Genomic DNA, 23,530 nt, shown 5'->3' on the forward strand with positions numbered 1-23,530 from the left:
ACCGGAATAGGTTCATTTTTTAACGAGCTTGAATGCGCCAAAACACTGCTCAACCTTATGTTTATTTTTTAACGAGCATGAACTATTTCGCTAAAAACTGCTCGGATCTTTGCGTTTATTTTTTAACGAGCATGAACTGTGTGCTAAAACTGCTCAAATATACCAGTCATATGATAAGAATTCCTCTCATGAATTTGGCAAATTTTTGACTTTTGCCCCACATCCTTTCTTTATGCAAGTTAGGAAACGACTAATCTAAAAAACAGATAAATAACCGCTCTTTGCTTCCACTCCAAAAGGTTTGCATGCCCCCAGGTATAAAGTACAATTTCAAGGTTACCCCTCTGCAAATAAAACATTTTTTTTATCAGGAAAAGCCACCTCTTTCAGGTTACCCAAAGATTGTTCTGTTAGTCTTTCAAACTGAACACTTCTTCGGCGATGTCTACTAATCTTTCAAATAGAACAAAGGTGAGTGACGTTAGATCCGTCAAACACATAACTTTGACAAAAGAATCTTGTTCTAGAACAACCCCTCTTCCTAGACGGACGGGGTACGGACTAGTCATATTCTCCCGCGGAAACCTACCTTATACCCAAGGTCTTCTCCGCCCGAAGCAGACCAGGATGCATGCCCCCTGGGTTCCAGTTACATCTTTCCGAATCACTCGCGCTCATCGGGAAGAAGGACTGGGGGTGGAGGCATTTATTGCGTGAACAGACCATTTAGGGTTGGTATTTGACTATTTGCGATGCGTGATCCCGGAAATGAAAGTTGGTCTACGAGCTTGACCACTCTTCCTTCGTGTGGAAAACACATTACTCTAAAGAGTGAGGAGACGATGGCTCCCATGCAATATATATAGTCTCGTCCAAGGAGTAGGTTATAATCCAAGGGTCCTTGAACGACCATGACGTTCATTTGAACTGTCTTCTTCCTCAATGTTATGGGACAATTGGGAAGAATCCCTAAGGTAGACTGGTTCCTTTATCAAAGCCTGATAGATTTCTCATCTCAGGAAAAAGCGCTGGCGAACCAAGCGCTTTCCAAGCAATAGAGGAAAGGATACTCACAGATGCCCCCTCATCAATGATAGTGCCAGCCATTACCATTCTGTATATTTGGACTATAATTCGAAATGGTATGCTTGCTGGCAACCGGGGTCTGCCTAGTTGGTTCCAGTCAAAGGACACAACCAGGTTGCTTGGTGGTGGGACCGAATAGACGGCTGGATATCGCTCTGACGAGCTTCCTTCCTACGATAAAGGAATGGGAGGGGTGCCCCCTTGTTCGTCGGAGTCTGTGTTGATGAAAAGAATCTGGATGGTGTCATCCTTCTTCTCTTCAGTGATGGAATCATTTGAAGATGAATCTTCTGAAGTCAATACCGGGTCAACTGCCGTTTCAACCTTTTGACTTTTGTCAGGTATGGATTCAGTAGGTTCATTTTCAATGATTGACGCTTCAGCTGACCACTTGAGCGGGCCAGTTGGATTCTCAACTGACGAGGGACTTGGCACGAGTTTTTTGTATCCAGGAGGAAGTCGTAACGGTGAAACCGGACGATCTTCCAAAACTCTTTTTGCCTCGTCTAAGAAGGGACAACGGTGGATGGCGTGATCGCCTTCACACAGTCTGCAGGGAGATCTAGCTCTCCCTCTTTGTCCTTCACTCTCGCTAGTTGACGGTAGACATTCAACATGGCTATCAGAGGTTGATGCTACCGGATTGTGCAATCGAGGGGACCAGTCCCTTAGTATCTGGGGAATACAGGGACAATCTCGATGGAAGTGGTCTCCTTTGCATATGACACATGGCGATTTAGGCCCGGTCAGTGCTGTGTGTGGATTTTTTCTAGATGACTCATGTTTGCCCCCAGTCGCCTTTGGCTCCTTCTTCTTCTTCTCTTTCTTCTTCTTCTCCTTCTTCTCCTTAGGAACTTGGTTTTTAGCTTTACCAGTTCCCTCAAGCGAAGAGGAAGGGGGAGAGGAAGAGTTAGAAGAGGTAGAAGGCTGGTGGTTGACTTTAGACTCATCTAGCTGTCGATTCGACTGTTCAGGAGTTGTGGTGTTTTGAACTACATTGGTTGAAAAAAGCCAGATAGGTAGGCCAATTGTCAGTCCTAGAAGCGACAATGTGGCCATGTGGGGCGCACCAACATCTCCCCAAGAGGAGAAGGGACTAGGATTTCCACGAAGGGGAACTCCTTGGTTGGTGTGCTCCATTTTTTCAACCGAAAGATCAACGCAGGAATAGGAGGTGATTTTGTTCCGTTTAAAATAAATTTTTAATGACGCTTTAGACACAACTTGATTTTTCAGTTTTAAAGAGTCGAGAAAAAGCTAAAGATGACTCTAGTCTCCTTCGATGTTTTAACGAGCCCGAAGTGACAAATGCTCGGATGGACTTTTTCCGTTATAGAGTCTGAAAAAGCCAAAAGGAACTGCTCTAGAGTTCTAGGTAGAGGGTGTGCCAAACTTTTCGCAAAACCGCAGAATACCTTTTAAGGTACGGGCGGTCGATCTTCGTGAATGCTGTGTTCACTGCATTGCGAATCGTAGGGCGGCCGACACGGCTTCCTATGGATAAAGGCTTTATTCCTATAGGGGTCTCCCAATATATACGCGACGGTACGTGGGAGCACAATCCGTACTGATACTTATTGCTTCACCGTGGAGGAATCACCCAACCACTCAACGGTAAGATACCAGGTTTTACGACGCCGGAACACGTCTCTAGCCTAGACCTCTATGTTGTGCGTTATGTTACAAAGCGTTGTTAAGTTCATTCAGTTTATTTTAGGTTGATCTTTTTTAGCAGTTTGCCTTTATGGATCACCACGAGATGTATGGTACAACTTCCTAAATGTAGTCTAAAGATGATAAGCAAGCTTTATATATCTTTTCAACAGATGAAAATCCTAACTACAAAGCGAAAAGAAAGACATCATCTTTTCTCAATGAGCAATCAGCACACTCTAATGCACTTTTCCTAAATCAATCATGCAAACTATCAAGATGCAATATGCACAATGCAGGTGTTTGTTTTACGCTTTCTTAGTATTGATGCCTACAAAGAAAGCTTTTTGTACAACTTTGAATTTGCTTTTAAATGACAAATACAAACAAGTTCACTTTTCCAAAATCAGAGAGGGTAGAAGAGATTACAGCACTTAACGATTTCTGAAATGAATACTTGTTTTGACACTTTAAAAGAGACAAACTCAAACCATAAACAAAAGCAAATGCATAATCAATCTGCAAACAGCCAATGAACTCTCTCCTAAGATCACAATCAGATCTGAATCAAGGGCTACAGGATGATTATTTCACTCTTGTAAAGGAAAACTATGAACGAAGTCACAAACACATAAAAACATTCATAATCTTTTTGCACAAAATGAGGCGGAATGCAAGTAGAGAAAAGGAGTTTTCAGATCAGTACCTATGCTGGTTAAAGGCTGCAAAAACAGAGATCAAAACAGGGCAACAGACAGCAGAGAACCCCAGCTGCACTAGGCTAAGCTGGTTTAGCGCAACCTCAACACTGTGAGTTTGACATTCAGCGCAGGTAGCCCTTTCGGGAACTGCGTTGAAATGCAGACTGCCTTCACTGTGTCTGCGCTGAAGGAGAAACTCTCGTTTCTCTCAGGTTCTGGGTCACAGATTGCTCAAAAATCAACAGTTTCAGGCCAAATCAGAAACACAAGCAAGGTATAAACAAAGGGATGCTTTGAGGGGGGTACTAAGATCTATCACAAGGATCATCAAATCATTTGTGAGTCTATTGTTCAGATCATAGACAAATCCAAAGACTGGATCAAGGCAACACTGTCTACTTTGCAATCTGAGAAACAGATGCAGTTCGATTGTTGCTGTTGAGTCTATGAAATAAACAAATGATAGAGACACAAATAAAATGACTAAAACAAATCTCCCCAGTGGAGTCGCCAATTTGTTGTGGGGAAAAATGCCTATGCAGGATGATCCTATCCACCTAAGGTGTGACAGTGCCTTAGCAACAAACAGAGACAGCTATTCAAGTATTTCTTCCTTTGTGAATTGAAAGAGAGGAGAGATCAATGGACTTACCAATGTCTTCCGTTTGTCCCTCGATCTAGATCCTCTTCTCTTTGGGTGTTCCCAGCTACTTGCTTGCTCGCTTGCCCAGCTTCAAGAGAACAGCTACTTGATTCCTGCGAGATCACAAGAGAACAACTACTTGCGACAAGAGAAGAACACAACTCAAAGATAGATATTCATATTCACAAATGATTCAGGATTAGATAAATCAAATACACTAATGCAATCATACATCAAGAAAACATCAACATATAGGAGAAAACAAGATAGCTTTATTGATGAATAACAAGGGTTTGAGAAGAGATACAACCCAAAGGGCTCCAATCCAGCGCCTCTTCCCAGCAAATGAAATTCCTATCTTCACCCCCTTCAAAGCATTAAGCACCCAATGATTCAAATCTCAAACTAGCAACAATTCTTTGCAATCACAACATTCCAGCCCCTAGATCTCATGGAGGAGAGATCCATATATAGATATTTGGAGAGAGGATGAGTCAGCTTGAGATCTGACTAGTGTCCTCTCCCTCTGTCAGTTCTTGATTCCACTTGGAGGTTCTTGCTTCCACTTGGAGATTTGGAACCTCTTACTCATCACCAGTCGAATTCCCTGAGGCAAGTGTCATTTTGGAAGCTTCCTGGGTTTTGACACCTTGAGGAATGAGCCTGCCACATGTCCAATCTCGCTCAGCGCAGGTAGCCAGTGTTCCCTTTGACATTCAATGCAGGTAGCCAGTGTAGCAGTTGATATTCAGCGCAGATGCTCAGTGGAGCAGTTGACATGATCCTGATTTGACTTGTTTTGAGTGTTTTTTGGTGGAGAACTTCTGTGAATTGTTGTAGTTTGCTAGCCTTGTTCCTCTAGGGGTAGGAACAACATGTTTAGGGACTTTGGATCCCTTATATTATGGACATTTCATGCTCAATGCTGTAAGGCACAAAAATGTCTATAACACCCTGTAAAACTCTTGGTTCCCCATTGTCATCAACACAATCAATAGTTTTTTCATAGCAGTCTACCTTGGTTCTATGAAGATACAACCAATCCATGCCCAACGACATATTGTATGAACCTAATGGTAATACATTCAAATGTGTTGTGATAGGCATACCATTTAAGTCAAATTCACAAGATCTTACCCAATGATGAACTCACTTCTTTATACATGTTGCCAAAGCTATATAAAATTGGCACACAACCTAGTTTTTTATGCCAAGACAAAGCATATTAAAACCATCATAATTTCTTTGAATAAAGGATACACTCAAATGAAATTGAATTGATATAATGTAATACAAATGATAATGTGGTAGTGTTGACATGGCGAATTTTCGCTATACCAACAAGGGGAACTAGCCCGATCACAGACCCCAATTAGATCTGCTTTCGTTTGGAATGGCTAGTTCCAACAAGTTTTAAAGGATCTCGTGAACTGTTATAGGTGTTGAGAGATTTCTTCCTGGAGGAAAACTTCAATTAAATCAACAAAAGGAAACAACTAACCTATATGTATCAAATCCTATCTACACTACTTAAGCTAGTCCTAACTATCCTAATCTATCCTGCAGGATCATAACAAAAAGAGGTTAAACATCATATATAAATTCCAACTCCAAATGAATCAATTACTAGTTCACATAAGAACAAGGCTGCATTAAATCTGAATTGCAATCCAATTACTCATACAGAAATACACATTCCTTTTCATACAAATAAAGCTTGCAACTGATGTCTAACATAGTTTCAAATCAAGGACTGCTCATGAGTTAACTATGATGAAGAATTAAATTCAAACAACCAAGGTTAATCACAAGCTATATCGTTATCGATATGCACAAAAACAAAACTCATGTGTATTTATGCCAACAACATCACCCTGTTTCAAAACACATAAAAGCAAAGGAAAATAAATCAGAAACCAAAGGCTCCTCATTCAACCAAACAGTCTTCTTTATTCATAATAAATCAAAGTTTTTATCCTCAAACAAAAATCCTCTCCCTCATCTACGAAGGTAATATTTATGCCTTTGGAGATGACCTTCGGTCTTCCCTTTCACCTTTCCCCTTCACCTTGGTGTTTTCAGTATACAAATCAAAATATACAGAAATAGAACTGTCAGTGTAACCGCTGACACATAAAAGGCATATCTACTGGAGCGCTTCATTTCCTGGGGAAATGGACAGATGTTAATTAAAGGGGGTGACTGTGTGTCATCTCCCCATGATGAAACCTGGGACAGATTTTCCTTTAGAATACACAGGCTATGCGTGGAACCCCAACCGAGAACGCCCAAGGCCGAATCTTTAAACAGAACATACCCGCATACTTGAACTCTTCACATCCGCTCAAGTGTCTTTAAATCCTCGCTTGCAAAGACGATTAGCATTAACTTTACGATTATGAACATATGATAGAAATGCCCAAGAACAACTCTTGCCATCATTGAAACTTTTAAAATGATAAGGCATAATGAAATCAAAAGGAGCAAGTGCGAAAGAATCGACCCCTAGCTCAGCCAAAGTTGTGCTGCGACCGAGCCACAATCACACATCTCAACGGGAAATCATATGCAACATAACCCCTATCGGATTTCCTTTGAAAACCCAAACCACGACATTTCATCGAATGCATAAGAAAACATGGGAAAACCGCGGCCATACCCTAAGGCGGACTTCAAAAATTATGTACCGGATCTATAACCATCATCGGGTCTGCCATATGGTGTCGCACCTTATGCATGAGTGCTAGACTCTGCCGATAGCGATTTGCGATGGGGCGGGGGTGGACCCGATAATGTATATATTATGTTTAATAGGATCGACGGGTCCGCCATATCGCATATTACAATATGCACAGGCCTCGGGCTCTGCCGATTGCAATATGCCATTAGGCCAGACCCGATATATATATGTTATATTTAATAACACGGCGGGTCTGCCATATCACATTGTATTTTGTTGGGTTGTGTTATATTATTTCCACGACTAGCCCACGTAGTTAACCGGCGGGTTAGAAGGGGGGCGGAGCCCCCCCTTCGTTGCGTTGATTGTTTAGTGGGGGGAGTCACAGGGGGTTTGAGGGGTGCAGGTAACCCCACTCTATGGGGTCCGGGTCAGCGCCCTGGAAAATTTTGGTTTTGGACCCTCTGTTAGGTTAGGCGGACCTACTTATGGTTGTGTGCATGATTTTCGCACATGGTTTTTGGATGCGATGGTTTTTGGTCCATGATATTAGATGCTTCAGCATGTATAAATATGTATTGTAACATTCAAAGGAACATAATGAAAAATCAATGGTAGTCCCAGTTTTGGGATCCAGGGGAAATCTCTGTGTATATGTGTTTTATGTGTTATGCTCTCACATTGTTTATTTTCTGTGTTTTAAAATTCGTATGCAAGTAATTTCTGTACGGGGTTAAAACCTACATTTGGTATCAGAGCTATTTTGGCTTCAAGGGGACGCCTTTATTGCTAAGGGGTTTCGCTCGAGCCTGTGGTAGACCCTATTCAGTGGGAGATCTGCGAGATTGGTTCTGGTGGTGAAATAAGATGGCGAGCAGTGGAAAGATAGAGATCAAGAAATTTAAAGGTCAGAGTTTTGAGTTGTGGAAGCTCAAGATGGAGGATCTATTGGTGGATAAAGATCAGTGGATCATGGTAGATCCGGGTACTAAACCAACGAGAGTGTCTGATGAAGAATGGAATAAGTTGGATCAGAAGGCAAAGAGAACAATACAATTGTGTTTCTCAGATTCAGTATTGCTGAATGTATCAGGGGAAGCCACGGTGAAGGCTTTGTTGGACAAGTTAGGGACTTTGTACCAATCTAAGTCTCTGGTGAATAAACTGTTCCTACGGAAAATGTTGTATAACCAGAGGATGAAAGATGGAGACTCGGTGACAGAGCATCTGAATGCGTTTAATACTATGGTAAGTCAGCTATCGTCTGTTGATATTAAAATTTCAGATGAAGATAAGTGCATCCGTTTGTTGTGTTCTCTACCAGATTCGTGGGATAGTCTGGTTATTGCGATAGGTAGCAATGCAACTGCCTTGCAGTTTGATGAAATAGTCTCATCCTTGCAAATGGAGGAAATGAGACGGAAAAATATGGAGAGCAAGAATGGTGATGCCTTGTTTGTATGAGGACGGTCCCAGAACAGAAACAAAATTAAGTCATCAAGTGGGAGGTCTAAATCTAGAGCGAGATCTAAATCTCCAGGAAAACTTATAAAGATGGTGTGCTGGAAATGCAAAAAGGAAGGGCACTACAAAAGGGAATATAAATCTAAAGCTACTGATAAAGGAAAGGGATTTGATCATGCTCCTGCTGCAGAGGCGAAAACCACCTCAGATGAACGTGGGGATGTGTACTTGGCTTCTTCAAGTACACATGTAGATCATGAGGCATGGTTGATTGACTCAGGTGCATCCTTTCACTTCACTCCCCATAGAGAGTGGTTCTGCGAGTATGATAAATATGATGGTGGTGATGTCTTCTTGGGGGATGACATGAAGGCTAGAATCGTTGGTCGCAGAAAAGAAAAGTTGAAATTTCAAGGTGGAAGGGTTAGAACACTTTCGGGTGTTCTGCATATTCCTGCATTAGCCATAAATCTGATTTTTGTAAGCAAGCTAGATGATGGAGGTGTAAAAACAGTGTTCGAGAAGGATACCTGCAAGATGGTTCAGGGGGCACTGGTATTGATGCGGGGAGTTCGAATTGGAACTATGTACAAGATGCAAGGTAGCACTGTTGTTGATGGATGCAACAGTTCTGTAGTTCCTGAAAGTGGAGCAGAAAATCTAGTGGTCTTTGGAAAGGAGACCATGCTGTGGCATCAAAGGCTTGGACATATTAGAGAGAAGGCCCTTCGAATACTTCATGGTAAAGGTATGAATAATAGCTCTCTGGATTTTGATTTCTGTGAAAATTGTGTATATGGGAAGCAGAATCGAGCGAGTTTCCCCTCTGGTAGTAACAAGGCGAAACAGATATTAGAGCTTGTGCACAGTGATGTGTTTGGACCTGTGAAGGTTCCATCATTGGGTAATTCTGTGTACTATGTATCATTTATAGATAAATTCTCAAAAAATACATGGATATATTTCCTTAAGAAGAAATCTGAAGTCTTTGACAGGTTTAAAGAATTTAAGGCTCTGGTGGAAAACCAGACAGAGAAGAAGATAAAGGTGCTGAAGACAGATAACGGTAGAGAGTTTTGCAGTAAGGAATTTGAAGAATTCTGTAAGAAGTGTGGTATAGCATGGCAGAAGACTACTTCATATACACCTCAGCAAAATAGAGTTGCAGAAAGAATGAACAAGACGTTGATGGAAAGGGCAAGAAGCATGCTCAGTGGTGCCGGGTTAGGACAAGAATTCTGGGTAGAGGTGGTGGAGACAGCATGTTACCTGTTCAATAGAGCACCTTCATCAACATTGGAGGATAAGACTCCACAAGAGGTATGGACTGGTAAGAAACCCTCTCTTTCACATCTGAGGGTATTTGGCTGTGATGCATATGTACATGTTCCAAAGGAGAAATGAACCAAGTTGGATAATAAATCTGAAAAGTGCATCTTTATTGGGTATAAGGATGGTTTAAAGGGTTATAAGCTTTGGAACCCAGTAACAAGGAAGGTTGTGTACAACCAAGATGTGGTGTTCATAGAGGTGAAAGATGTTATTAAACATGAAGTCCAACCAAAGGAACCTGAGAAGATAGAGTTTGAGCTAAAGGAGGAAGAATTAGACTCTATAGCAGAGGAGGAATCAAAAGATGAAGAGCCACAAACTCCAGGTGTGAGAAGATCAGTTCGAGAAATAAGACAACTAGAAAGGTATAGTCCATCTGCTTTCTGTTCAAATTTTTCTTTATCAATTACTAACAATGATCCCAAAACTGTGAAGGAAGCAGTAGATTCAGAGGATGTCAAACTCTGGAAAGAGGCCATGGTTGATGAAATGGCATCTTTGCACAAAAATGAGGCTTTGGATCTGGTGGAGTTGCCGGCTGGAAGGAAACCTATTGGCAATAAATGGGTGTTCAAGAAGAAGACAAATGCAGAAGGAAAGGTGGAGAAATACAAAGCTCGGTTGGTAGCAAAAGGTTATTCCCAGGTGTTGGGAATTGATTTTGGTGATATTTTTTCTTCTGTTGCCAAGGTAACTTCTATTAAATTACTTTTATCTGTTGCTGCTGCTTTTGATTTTGAGGTAGAACAAATGGATGTGAAGACAACATTTCTTCATGGGGATCTGGAAGAGGAAATATACATGAAGCAACCTGAAGGCTTTGCGGTGAAGGGTAAGAAAGAACTGGTATGCAAGTTAAAGTCTCTGTATGGGTTAAAATAGTCACTAAGGATGTGGTATCAGAAATTTGATACATTTATACGGGGACTTGGCTTCACCAGAAGCATAGCAGATCACTGTGTGTATTTTTAATTAATTTGTGACCGTGTTATTTATCTGGTCTTGTATGTGGATGATATGTTGCTGGTTGGAAATGACAAAGAAATTATCCAGGATTTGAAGACCCATTTGTCCTCCAAATTCGACATGAAAGATCTTGGTGCTGCAAACTATATTTTGGGCATGGAAATTAAAAGAGATCAGACAAAGAGGAAGCTCTGGTTAAAATAGAGGAAGTATGTCGAGACAATATTGCAGAGGTTTAATATGCAGGATAGTAAACCGGTGAAGGTTCCTATTCCTGTAGATGTAAAGTTATCTGCTGAACAGTGTCCCAAGACACAAGAATAGGAAGAGGAAATGTCCCGTGTTCCATATGTAAGTGCAGTTGGTAGCCTGATGTATGCGATGGTCTGTACTAGACCAGACATTGCACATGCAGTGGGAGTATTGAGCAGGTTTATGTCAAAACTAGGGAAGGAGCACTAGACAGCAGTGAAGCGAGTTTTCAGGTATTTGCGTGGCACTAGTGATTATGGTAATATTATGGAATTTATTGACCTTCCTTTACCTGTTTCTTACTTTCAAAAATCCTTCCGGGGCTATCACTGGTCTGTCAATACCTATTTAGGTGTGTACCTCAGCTCTTTATTGCTCATCAAACTTGATGTAGATATGTTTATCTACACTTTATATGAGAATTTTAGTGCTATATTTTCATATTATTGAATGGGGCACAGTCATGGATTATGCCATATTTTTAAACCGCTTAAGCAAGGTTGGGCTTGCTGTGTCAACTGGTGCTTTGAGCCCAGCAATAGTCCTTACTCTAACCGACTTCCCAAAAAACATGTCCTTCCAGATTGGCACAAGGACTTGACATTTCATTTTCTTTTAAATAAGTCCTTCCAGTTTCAGGCACAAGGACTAGAGCACAATTGGATTTGCCACATGGTATATGATAGTCAGTTTAGCCTAGGAAAAGAGATTTACTTGTAGATAACAGGTATTGGACAATTTAGTGTGGTGGATGGGACCGATGGAGAATGACTGCAAACCTTATAGGCAAGTATAGGCTAGGTCTGAGTGGGGTTTATTCAAAATGAAGCGTTCCTCCATGCCAGTCCAGCTGTAGCTACACATTTTTTGTTTTATAAAGATTCCCCTACATGCTCCAGATATCCAAGTTATCAACAGATTTTACCCAATTCCCAACAGATGCCAATGAGTGGCTTTGGTTTGAATTCCACAACTGATTTTCAAGTTCTCATGGGTTGATTGAAATGTTTTTTGATTTGCAAGGTAATGATGGATTTAGAATTAGCAAACTCATCAGTAGGTTAATGAGGAAGGGAAAGGCTGAAGGTGGTGAATGAGGGCAAATCTGAGAAAGGTAAAAACAAGATGGGAGGACTGAAATCAGTTGGCTGAAAAGGGCTGAAATTCAAAACAGAAGGAAAATAAACTTTGCAGAAAAACAAGAACAGTAAACACGGAAATGGAACTAAGCTAACAACAAAATGAAATGAAATCTAACCTATTCAGGAGGTAACCACCATGTGATGGCCACTGGAAGTATCTCTTCAGATGTTGGCCATTAACAGGGAGTTTTTCAGTTTCTCCCGGCAATGATTTCAACCTGTAAGTTCCTTGACCAATTTTTTCCACAACTTGGAATGGACCCAGCCATAAGTGTTGGAATTTTGTGTGTTTACCTTTTGGCTCATTCAACTTGTCCCATTTCAGGACTAGCTCTCCTACTTGGTAATCTTTATCTCCTGCCAGATGGTGATCAAACCACCTTTTCACAATCATTTGGTGATTTCTGAATTTATTTCTAGCTTTATCTCTCAATTCCTCCAACCACACCAGTTGGTTGATCCTTTCTTGAAGCAAGGTTGAATGGGTTCCTCTTGAAGCTTGGGAGAGCTGTAGAGAAGGAAGGGTAACGTTTGGAGGTAAGATGGCTTCCTGTCCATAGACGAGGAAGTATGGGTAGTTTCCTAAGGCCACTTTTGGGGTGACCCTATTGGCCCAAAGGGAATTTGTTAGAGTGTTGTGCTAGTTCCTCTAGTTGTCAGTGACAAATTTACGGATTATGCGTATGAGGTTCTTGTTTGAGGACTCTGCAACTCCATTTCCCTGGGGGTAATAGTTCGATGCATACCTTATGTGAATTGATTTATCAATAGCAAATTCAGTCAATTTCAGTGATGAAAAGTAAGAAGAATTATCAAATATGAGAATGTCAGGGATGCCATACCTGTTGATGATGAATTTCTCAATAGATGATATTACCTCATCTTTGTTTACCTTCTGAAGTGGGATGGCTTCGGTCCATCTGGTGAAGTAGTCGGTCGCTATGAGTATATACTTATGCTGCTATGAAGTGCTTGGAGTGATCTCACCTATGATGTCTAGGCCCCATTGCTGGAACGGTCGATAAATCATAACATGCGTGAGGGGAACAACTGGCTTTCTTTCTCGTCCTGCGGTGGTTTGACACACCTTGCATTTGTGAGCGTACGCATGCGAGTCTTTGAACACTGTGGGCCAATAATATCTGGCTCTTAATATTTTGTGAGCAGTGGTCTCTCCACCATAGTGACCACCTGCTGGGTCATCATGCATTTCTTTTAAGACATGGTCGGCATCATCCTTTTCCAAACACCTTAGCTAGATTCCATCATAATTTTTTCTGTATAATGTGTTATTGACCAAATGATACTGATTAGATTTCAATCTGAGTGCTCTCCGTTGTGATGCATCCATGCGTTCAGGACATGACCCCCATGCAGGATGAAAGCGGATGTCGTAATACCACGACTCAGGATCCAAAAGGGATTCCGACGTTTCTCGCTCACACATCAATGCTTCATTAATCCATAGGGGCTCCTCCTTGAATTCCACTTGTGCATTCTGTAAGTTTTGTGCTTCTGGTTCTTCGGATGCCCCTACTTTCTCTACCAAGGCTTCTGCCGTGAGCTCACACAGTCCCTACCCTCAAACTATCTACTCCAGCTTAATCTCGAGGTCATATTCTTGAAGTTCGGTTATCCAATTTCCTCTTCATTCACCCATTTCTTTTTGCACGAAGAGAGATCTTGCAGCAGGATGGGGAACGATCACTTTAGTCCTGGCCTTTAATAAATAAGGGCAGAAATATTTTATGGCTTTAAAAACCACAAAGCCTTGTTTCTCCATGTCTGGGTAGTTTAGTTCTAATCCCTAGAGATTAGAGCTCACATAGGAAATGGGGACTTCGTTTCCCTCGTTATTTTTTTGGGTGAGGATTGCAACATATGAAAGATCAGAAGCAAAAGTGTACAAGAAGAATTCCTTGCCGAAATCGGGACTAACCAACGCAGGGGCTTCTACGATGGCCTCTTTAATTTGCTGAAATGCTTTCTTGGCTTCATCGCTCCACTTATACACCACGTCTTTCTTCATCATTAGCTGCATGGGGCACACTATTTCTACGAAACCTGAGACAAATTTCCTAACGAAATTGATCTTCCCAAAGAAAGATTGCATTGCCCTTTTATTGGCAGGGGGTTGTATTCTCATGATGGTCTCTATTCTTTTAGGATCAATAACAATCCCTTCTTTAGAGAGGATGTGACCTAGTAGTTTCCCTTCTGTGACTGTGAAGATGCTCTTCTTGGGATTCAACGATATTCCATACCTTCGGCATCTTTCAAAAATCTGTTTCAGGTGATAAATATGATCCCTTTTGCGATATGAATACACAGTAATGTCATCCATGTACACTACTACTAATCTGTTGATCAATCCTCAGAAAGCTATGTCCATGGCTCTCTGGAATGTGGCGCCCGCATTAATAAGTCCAAAAGGCATTTTACGATATGCGTAAGTGCCCCATTTAGTGTTGAAGGTTGTCTTCAGCTGATCCCCATTAGATACCAACACTTGATTATATCCTGAAAACCCATCTAATAGGGACAACATTTCGGACCTAGAAACACATTGAAGGATGTGTTCCATAGAAGGGACATGGTAGTTATCTTTTTGTGATGCTTTGTTTAGGTTTTTGAAATCGATACACAACCTGATGTCTCCATTTTTCTTTCTCACCAGCACGAGATTGGCTACCCAGCGGGTGTGTCTGACCAGGAAAATGATTTTAGCATCCAGCATTTTATTTAATTCTTTCTTCACCAACGGTTCTAGGCTTGGATGAATCTTGCAAAGCTTTTGTTGGTAGGGCTTAGCCTCCTTTTCTAAAGGAATTACATGCTGCATAATGCTGGTATCAAAGGTTTTTAGGTCTCCATATGTCCATGCAAAGACGTCCTTGTATTCTTTAAATAGCTTGACAAATGCAACCTTTTCTTCTGGAGAGCACCCCAAGCCCAAAGTAACAGTTTTTGGGTCTTCTTTGGTTCCAAGGTTGACCGATTTGTACTTCATGGATGAGCTATGCGTTTTGCAATTAGTTGGCTTCTTGAATTTACCATGCAGGTCATACAAGTGCTCCATCTTGACAATTGACTTGGGAATCATATTGGATTGATCCTTTTCCTCATCTTCCCTCTCATTTATAAGCCTGTCGTGCTCTTTTTCATCAATGATTGCATTCTTGAATGTCTTCTCACAGTGCAAGAACTCAAGGATTTGCTCGTCATCTTCGAACACCTGCCAATTTGAGATGTTATCAGGCACAGATGGTCTGAAAATCAATTCAACATAACATTTATTCTTCTTTAATCTAAAATCAGGCAAAAGTTTTGCAGCCATACCAGCCATCAGATTGGCATCTTGGTTTTGTCCTCGAGGTATGTATGTGATATTAAAAGAATCAAAACTGTCAATTAAGTTCCATACCTCATGTTGGTACCTTACCAGGTGTGGTGAATTGCAGTGTATCCTCTTCCTTACCTGGTCCACAATTATCTGCGAGTCACCAAAAACTTTAATATTTTTTACCTTCATATCAATGGCCTTTTTCAGGCCCTGCAGCAAGCCTTCGTATTCTACTGTGTTGTTGGTGCACGTGAATTCCAACCGGTTGGCCATCAAATGTTGGTTCCCTTATGGAACGCTCCCAGCACCTGCACCTTCAAGGCAGTTAGAGCCATCAAAATAGAGTGTCCAAAATATAGAGTCTAGTGTTACATCAATTGAATTGCTTCCTACGAAACTAGTTCTATCATCTACTATATTACAAGGTGGTTCATCAGTTGGATTACAGGGGAGAGCTTCCAACTGTGTGTTTATTGTAGTTTCTTCAATTGTTTCTGCATGGAATTCTCCAAAATAGGTTTCTGTGGCACAAACATTGAAACTATAATTCCCAAGGATAGAGTTGGTAAACATTACAGGTTCATTGGGACCGTTTAGCTCTGTCACTACATACTTCATGTATCTTTCTCGATCAACTCTCAGCATATCACCTTTTCCCTTCTGAGGCAGCAAGAGATGGGACCAATCAGTTGAGAAGTATCCATTCAGTTTTGCTGACCAGTCCCTACTAAGTAGCATTCCATAAGCCTCAAGTATGTCGACTACAACTATATCGATGACTTGTGTGTATTGTGGTTTAGTAGTCATCCAAATCAATACATCTTTCAATTCCGCATTACTTTCACATCTGTCCTGTCTAATTGCATGATTCGAGTTCCAATTTTCTCAGGTATCGCATGAAGTCTTTTAGCAACAGCGTAAGGCATCACAGTGGACGAGGCACCTGAGTCTACCAAGCAATTGTGTACGTTCATGTTGAAGATTTCAAATGTGATGAGGAAAGGGGGAGTCATGGATTTTGATTTCCTTCCTATCATGGCCGCACTGACATCTTGGGGGGTTCGATTCATTTTTGACAGAGTGGCTTCCATGGCTGGTGGCTTTTGGGATGTACTAGAGGTACTAATGGGTCTAGATGCCAACTTCTGGGTTTGGCTGCTTGGGATGGTGGGAGTTTTGCAGTTCCACCCATTCATAGCTTTCAAGAGCAAATCTTTTTGTTGCGTTAATTTTAGCAAATCAAATTATGTAATATTAGCCCTAGATTTCTTAAGATCATCCACAATATTGTAATCAATGTTATAAATAGGATAGGGTAGAGTAAACATACCAGTTTTGTTGTTCTTAGGTGGTAGTTTACCATTTTGAGTCACCTTCGTCACAGTGGGAGGTATATTATCTTTCTCAGGATGGTTTGCCACTGGGGTATTCTTGGACTGACCACTAGGTCTACCCTTATCAATAGGAACTTTAGGAGCGGGTGCCTTCAAAGGGTGAACATCTTTCTTTGTCTGGTCTACAGGCTTCATCACACCTGCAAGTGGCCCTTTACTTCGTGTATGGATTTCATTAGTGTGGATTTCTGCCATACTATCTCCTTCGTCTTCATCGTACTCATTTGTGTAAAAATGCCACAGTACATTGATTTGAGATTCTTCGTCCAATGGCTCTTCTACTTGGTATTCTTCCTCATTTTCTTGTTCTTGCTCTAGCTCCACTATAGGTTCTTCTTGGTTAAGGAGCGATCTGATAAGAGCCAGCTCTTCTGTATTTAAATTCCCTTCATTGGGTGGGGCAGGAAATGCAAGTGGACCATGACCACCTTCTGTCCTTTTGCGGTAGAATGGTTTAAAAGGTCTTATGTTGTTATAATCTCCTCAATTCCCACTTTTACTCTCTCCAGAATTCCTTTTCATATCGATGACTGTGTTTGTTAATTTCTTAATGATCCGATGCAAACCTTCCACATCTGTGGTGTCCCTTTCTTTGCCCTCAGCCACTTTGTTATCACTCCATTATTCTTCTTGGAAGACTGAGAGGCTTTCTTTTCTCCGGTTGTATGATGACATGATGTGAGACTGATCGTTTCATTCTCGACTTTTACTACTTCATCGATAGCACCCTGTAAGGTTTGCGTGTTACTCCTCTTGATCCACATCGCAGTAGGGACAGGGAGAGTAGTGATGTAGAATTCCGTGTGCACCTCCTTAGTAGGTCTAGCGTTAGCCGGGATTCTGTTGAACAAGGTGTTGAATTGGATGTTAAAATCCTTGACCTTTTCTTTGGTTTCCATTTTCAAACGGGATAGTTTTAAAACTAAGGCTACAGGTGTTTTTTCATTGCCATACTTGTCTAAGAAGGCCTGTTGAAAGGCAGGCCACGAGGTGATCGGTCTTGTTCTCAAGCTAAAGTACCATGTGGAGGCCACACTAATCAGAGTAAAAGGGAATAGGCAACATACCATATCTTCATCGGCTACCCCAACATACGCACGACCAAGAAGAAAGAGTGAATATGGTTATCAGCGGTGTATCCCTTCTCAGGGTCAAATTTAGGCAATACTCTTTCTGCATTCTTGGGTAAGGGATGCTACTACCCAAGTACCGCTATGACATCCTGAGCAAGCCAGGGAGGGAGTGCTCCCGGAGGAGGTGGGAGTTGGTTTCCACCCGGTTGAAGCTGATTCCCACCTGGAAGAGGAACGTTAGCCATATTGTGGATAGGGATGTTCTGGTTGAAGGTTTCTTCGAGGCGTTCTTTATTAGGATTTCCCAAATCGGGCTAGGGATTACCTTCAAAGAGTGGATCTTCAGGAATTTCTTCCTAGGGAGTGTCAATACTTTGCAAGGATTCAAGCACAATATCTTCAAGAGACGGGACTGCAGATGTCTCTTCATTTTTGGAACAGATCCTTGCCTTTTTTTAGTTGTTAGAGGTAAAGAGTGAAAGATGGGGAGCTGAGAGAGGGAACGAGCGTAAGCGCGAGTAAGTATTCTGACTAGTTGTTCCTGAGTGACAAGATACTCCCACAGTGTCTGTTCTTCGAAATGAGGCTTTTCCGAATGAGAGGAAGGGTCTTTTCGACCTTCACGATGCATGCATTCATCTTTCGAGTCCATGCGCGATATTTATAGATGAAATCATAAAAAGTTGTGGACAACGGTTCAGGCCCTTCTTCTAGCGCCAATTTTTTGACATGGCGAATTTTTGCTATACCAACAAGGGGAACTAGCACGATTACAGACCCCAATTAGATCTGCTTTCATTTGGAGTGGCTAGTTTCAACATGTTTTAAAGGATCTCGTGAACTTTTATAGGTGTTGAGAGATTGCTTCCTGGAGGAAGACTTCAATTAAATCAACAAAAGGAAACAACTAACCTATATGTATCAAATCCTATCTAAACTATTTAAGCTAGTCCTAACTATCCTAATCTATCCTGCAAGAGCATAACAAAAAGAGGTTAAACATCATATATAAATTCCAACTCCAAATGAATCAATTACTGGTTCACATAAGAACAAGGCTGCATTAAATCTGAATTGTAATCCAATTACTCATACAGGAATACACATTCCTTTTCATACAAATAAAGCTTGCAACTGATGTCTAACATAGTTTCAAATCAAGGACTGCTCATGAGTTAACTATGATGAAGAATTACATTCAAACAACCAAGGTTAATCACAAGCTATATCGTTATCAATATGCACAAAAACAAAACACATGTGTATTTATGCCAGCAACAACACCTTGTTTCAAAACACATAAAAGCAAAGGAAAATAAATCAGAAACCAAAGGCTCCTTATTCAACCAAACAATATTCTCTATTCATAATAAATAAAAGTTGTTCTCCTCAAACAAAAAGCCTTTCCCTCATCTACGGAGGTAATATTTATGCCTCTGGAGATGACCTTTGGTCTTCCCTTTCACTTTTCCCCTTCCCCGTGGTGTTTTCAGCATACAAATCAAAATATACAGAGATAGAACCATTACCGTAACCGCTGACACGTAAAAGGCATATCTGTTGGAGCGCTTCATTTCCTGGGGAAATGGACAGATGTTAATTAAAGGGGGTGACTGTGTGTCATCTCCCCATGATGAAACCCGGGACAACTTTGCCTTTAGAATACACAGGCTATGCGTGGAACCCCAACCGAGAACGCCCAAGGCTGGATCTTTAAACAGAACATACCCGCATACTTGAACTCTTCGGATCCGCTCAAGCGTCTTTTACTCCTCGCCTGCAGAGACGATTAACATTAGCTTTATGATTATGAACATATGATAGAAACGCCCAAGAAAATTTCTTGTCATCATTGAAACTTTAAAAATGATAAGGCATAATGAAATCAAAAGGAGCGAGTGGGAATGAATCGGCCCCTGGCTCAGCTAAGGTTGTGTTGCGACCAAGCTGCAATCACACATCTCAACGGGAAATCATATGCAACATCACCCCTATCGAATTTCCTTTGAAAACCCAGACCACGACATTTCATCGAATGCATAGGAAAACACGAGAAAACTGCGGCCGGACCCTAAGGCAGACTTCAAAAATTATGTACCGGATCTATAACCATCGTCGGGTCCGCCATATGGTGTCTCACTTTATGCATAAGTGCTAAACTCCGCCGATCACGATTTGCGATGGGGTGGGGGCGGACCCGATAATATATATATTATGTTTAATAAGATTAGCGGGTCCACCATATCGCATATCGCAATATGCACAGGCTTAGGGCTCCTCTGATTGTGATATGTGATTAGGCCGGACCCGATATATATATGTTATATTTAATAACACGGTGGTTCTACCATATCGCATTGTATTTTATATATGATCCCCGAGTTCCGCTAATTGCGATATGCGACAGGCTCTGGACTTGAAATATATAAATTATGGTTTATAATGCCATCGGGTCCGATGCCTCATGGTACGCGTTGCGCGCCAATGTTGCATGCGATAAGTGAAAAGGAATGTTATGTGTATTTTGTGAAGTATTCCCATTATAAAGAGTTATGATGGGAATAAAGACATGATGGAAGATTTTGTGGGTTAAGCACACAAACGATTATAATAAGGGTGGGGGTGATTATATGTGTGGGCATAAATGTACTATGAATGCTTATGAAGATTGAAAAGTCCCGATGAAGGGAATGAATGAAGGGCTAGGCTGGGTCATGAATGAACCATGCAACAGAGGTTTATTCAAGGGGCTTAGCCATTAGGCATTGAAAATTTGACTCGGCGAAGAGTTAAAATCCCTGGGATAAAACAGATCATTTGGAAAGATGAAAGATCAAACTTCTAGGGGACCCATTCAAAATTTGCTATCAAAGCATGTTTTAATAGGGTGGTGGTTGTGGCCACAACAGGGAGATACATAAACAAGCCTCTTGGGAGTACTAAATTTAAACTATGTAAAAACACAGTGGGTATCCTAGAGAATTCATTTCTCCATTAGTAAGAGTGATAAAATTAATTTGAGAAATGTTATTGTGCCAATGCATTATTATTTCCAACGCATTCATTTCTTCTAAAAAAATAATATAGAAATTGAAGTACTTTCCAATGAGACTGTGAATGAACACGCTTCCTTTTCTTTGGGATTTGGTGTCATCTATTTCTTCTCCTCGCACATACAAATTTAGATTTCTTTATTTACAAATTTGAATTTATTTATGCAGTTACTTGTAAGTATATTTACGCCGTAAGGCGTTCCCTCTGAGAGGAACTCCCCTCCGTGCCGCGGTGTCTCGTTATCGGCCCTTAGATCGATTGTTAGATGATGGAATAAACTCCAGCCATTAGATCATCGGCCTTTTTAGAAACCAAGCATCAGCGAAGAGAGGCCAAGCGTCTGTGGATGGATGAGAGAGGACAGCAATGTGAGGCGCCTCGATCCCCTTCGATCTGAACATCAAGGAGCTCTATGAAGCGGATCATGTCCCTTGACGAAGATGGCAGGGTGTGGTGAGGAGAGCCATCCATCCATTCGGCGGTGAAGAAGGTGACAGAAAAGCCATGGTACATAGTCAGCCGCTTTGCAAGCTCGAGCAGTGGGATGTGATGGCCCGACCCAAACGCAGGGAAGATTGCGACATGAGGCTTTTGGCTCTGCTCTTGCGACTCCATGAATGTCTCTATACTCCAACAAGCAAATGCCAATATTTGAAGGGTGGGTTCTGTAATGATGAAGGGGACACATTTGCGATTGCATTCTCCTGCCCTGTATTTATTCGTTGGAGTTGCAGGCATGCTGGCTCTGATAGGCCTCACATCCATGGTTCTTCTGTGCTTTTGGTGGAAAATAGGGGGTGGTCAAGTGGAAGCAAATGATCCAGAGCGTGTGAACCCTGGAATTATTGAAGGGAAAGAGGAGAATTTAAGCTATGAAATTGATAAAGAGGAGAAAGTCCTTGTGATTATGCATGGTGATGAAAAGCCCACATTTCTGGCCAAGGAATTGTCCTCTGCCTCCACTGCTGATGGTTTTGAAGTCTGAGGAGTAATATTTTGCATCAGTTATGGGAGCTCCTCTCCTCCTCGTAATGCAGAAGGCAAGTGAAACTAGAATCTTGGCTTGTGGTATTGGGATCCATTGGTGGTCAGAGAAGATCAGTATCAAATTACTTCTTCCGCCATAATGTATATATTATGCGGTGGATTTTTCTGTAGATGCAAAGATTACAGACAGGACTTTAGTATGATAATCAGAACATAGAAATTTTGGTTTTTTGTGGCCTTTTAATAGAAAGAGTTGTGTACAGACATTTTTAGCTCAATGAAGCCCTGTCTTGTCACGGCAGCAATAGCGTGTCAAGAACAGGCATAAGATATCAGATTGCGCTAACGATTTATAGTTGCTTTGTAAGAGAATCTTTTTAATTGGGTACATGATTTCAGTCTTTGCTTCATCGGTATTATGAAACACAAAAACATGTACAGGAACAGGATGAAAGATCAAACCTTTTTCCAGGACACTTAGGCAGTACCAGTGCTGCTATCTACTTTCTGTGCTTCAGAACTTTTCCATAATCTTTTCATGTATGAAAAAGTAATTGCTACATCATTTATTTGAGGAAAATTCTGTAGATCATAGATCTATAATAATGAAAAACAGAGCAGATGAGTCTACTGACCTCTCTAGCATATACACACAGAATTTTATTGGGTTGAATAATCTCATTCAATGTGTTTCGGTTTCTAAATGAGCCAATTCTTCACGTTACAATGGATGTTCTTAATCTTTCTCTGTACCATCATAATCATTGGATCAGTTGGTTTTGGTTTTGACTTTTTTTAATACGGTGTGATAACAATATGGATTAGTCTCCAACGCATTCCCATAATCATTGGATCATTTGGTTTTTGGTTTTTTTTATATTTTAAATACGGTGTAATAACAATATGGATTAGTATCCGGGTTACTGCATGATGTTTAATATTTATTAATATTGTCTGTACACTTTTTAGTTCTGCTGATGACAGTAATATTTACGCCGTAAGGTGTTCCCTCTGAGAGGAACTCCCCTCCGTGCCGCGGTGTCTCGTTATGAGCCTTAGATCGATTATTAGACGATGGAATAAACTCCAGCCATTAGATCATCGGCTTTTTTAGAAACCAAGCGTCAGCGAAGAGATGACAGCAATGTGAGGCGCCTCGATCCCCTTCGATCTGAACATCAGGGAGCTCTATGAAGCGGATCATGTCCCTTGACGAAGATGGCAGGGTGTGGTGAGGAGAGCCGTCCATCCATTCGGCGGTGAAGAAGGTGACAGAAAAGCCATGGTACACAGTCAGCCGCTTTGCAAGCTCGAGCAGTCGGATGTGATGGCCTGACCCAAACCCAGGGAAGATTGCGACATGAGGCTTTTGGCTCTGCTCTTGCGACTCCATGAATGTCTCTATATTCCAACAAGCAAATGCCAATATTTGAAGGGTGGGTTCTGTAATGATGAAGCAGAATTTATAGTTATAAAACAAATGTATGACATTCACCCATTTTTAGCACAACTTATCATCTCATTTCAGGCCAAAAGTTTGGAGGTTTAATCCGAACTTGCAGGAGACCAGGAGGATGAAGAGGAGCACCAGGAGGACGAAGAGAAGCATTGAGGTCCATGGTGTTTGAGTGTTTCAAGAAGAAACATGATGTGAGGGGCTGCATCCTCCGACTGAGGTGCCGGGTATATTTGTATATTTCAGAAACGAAGACTACTCCATGGATGGACTCTGGTCTATTATAATTGAACTAGCCTGTATC

At 41.3% G+C, this 23,530-nt stretch overlaps 1 protein-coding gene across 1 annotated transcript in view; it reads left to right on the forward strand.

Moving 5' to 3' along the window:
• Positions 1-21,768, forward strand: part of LOC149200786 (disease resistance protein Roq1-like) — a 76,974-nt gene extending 55,206 nt beyond the window's left edge. The window contains exon 3 of the mRNA XM_089401065.1: positions 21,518-21,768. Coding sequence (XP_089257191.1) covers positions 21,518-21,768 — 251 coding nt within the window. The remainder of the gene's footprint in view (positions 1-21,517) is intronic.
• The last annotated feature ends 1,762 nt before the right edge of the window (positions 21,769-23,530 follow it).

This window comes from Pinus tabuliformis, chromosome 2_1 (genome assembly GCF_031772625.1).
Source record: "Pinus tabuliformis cultivar Carrire ecotype Pingquan chromosome 2_1, CPIR1, whole genome shotgun sequence".
NCBI classification, from domain to species: Eukaryota; Viridiplantae; Streptophyta; class Pinopsida; order Pinales; family Pinaceae; genus Pinus; species Pinus tabuliformis.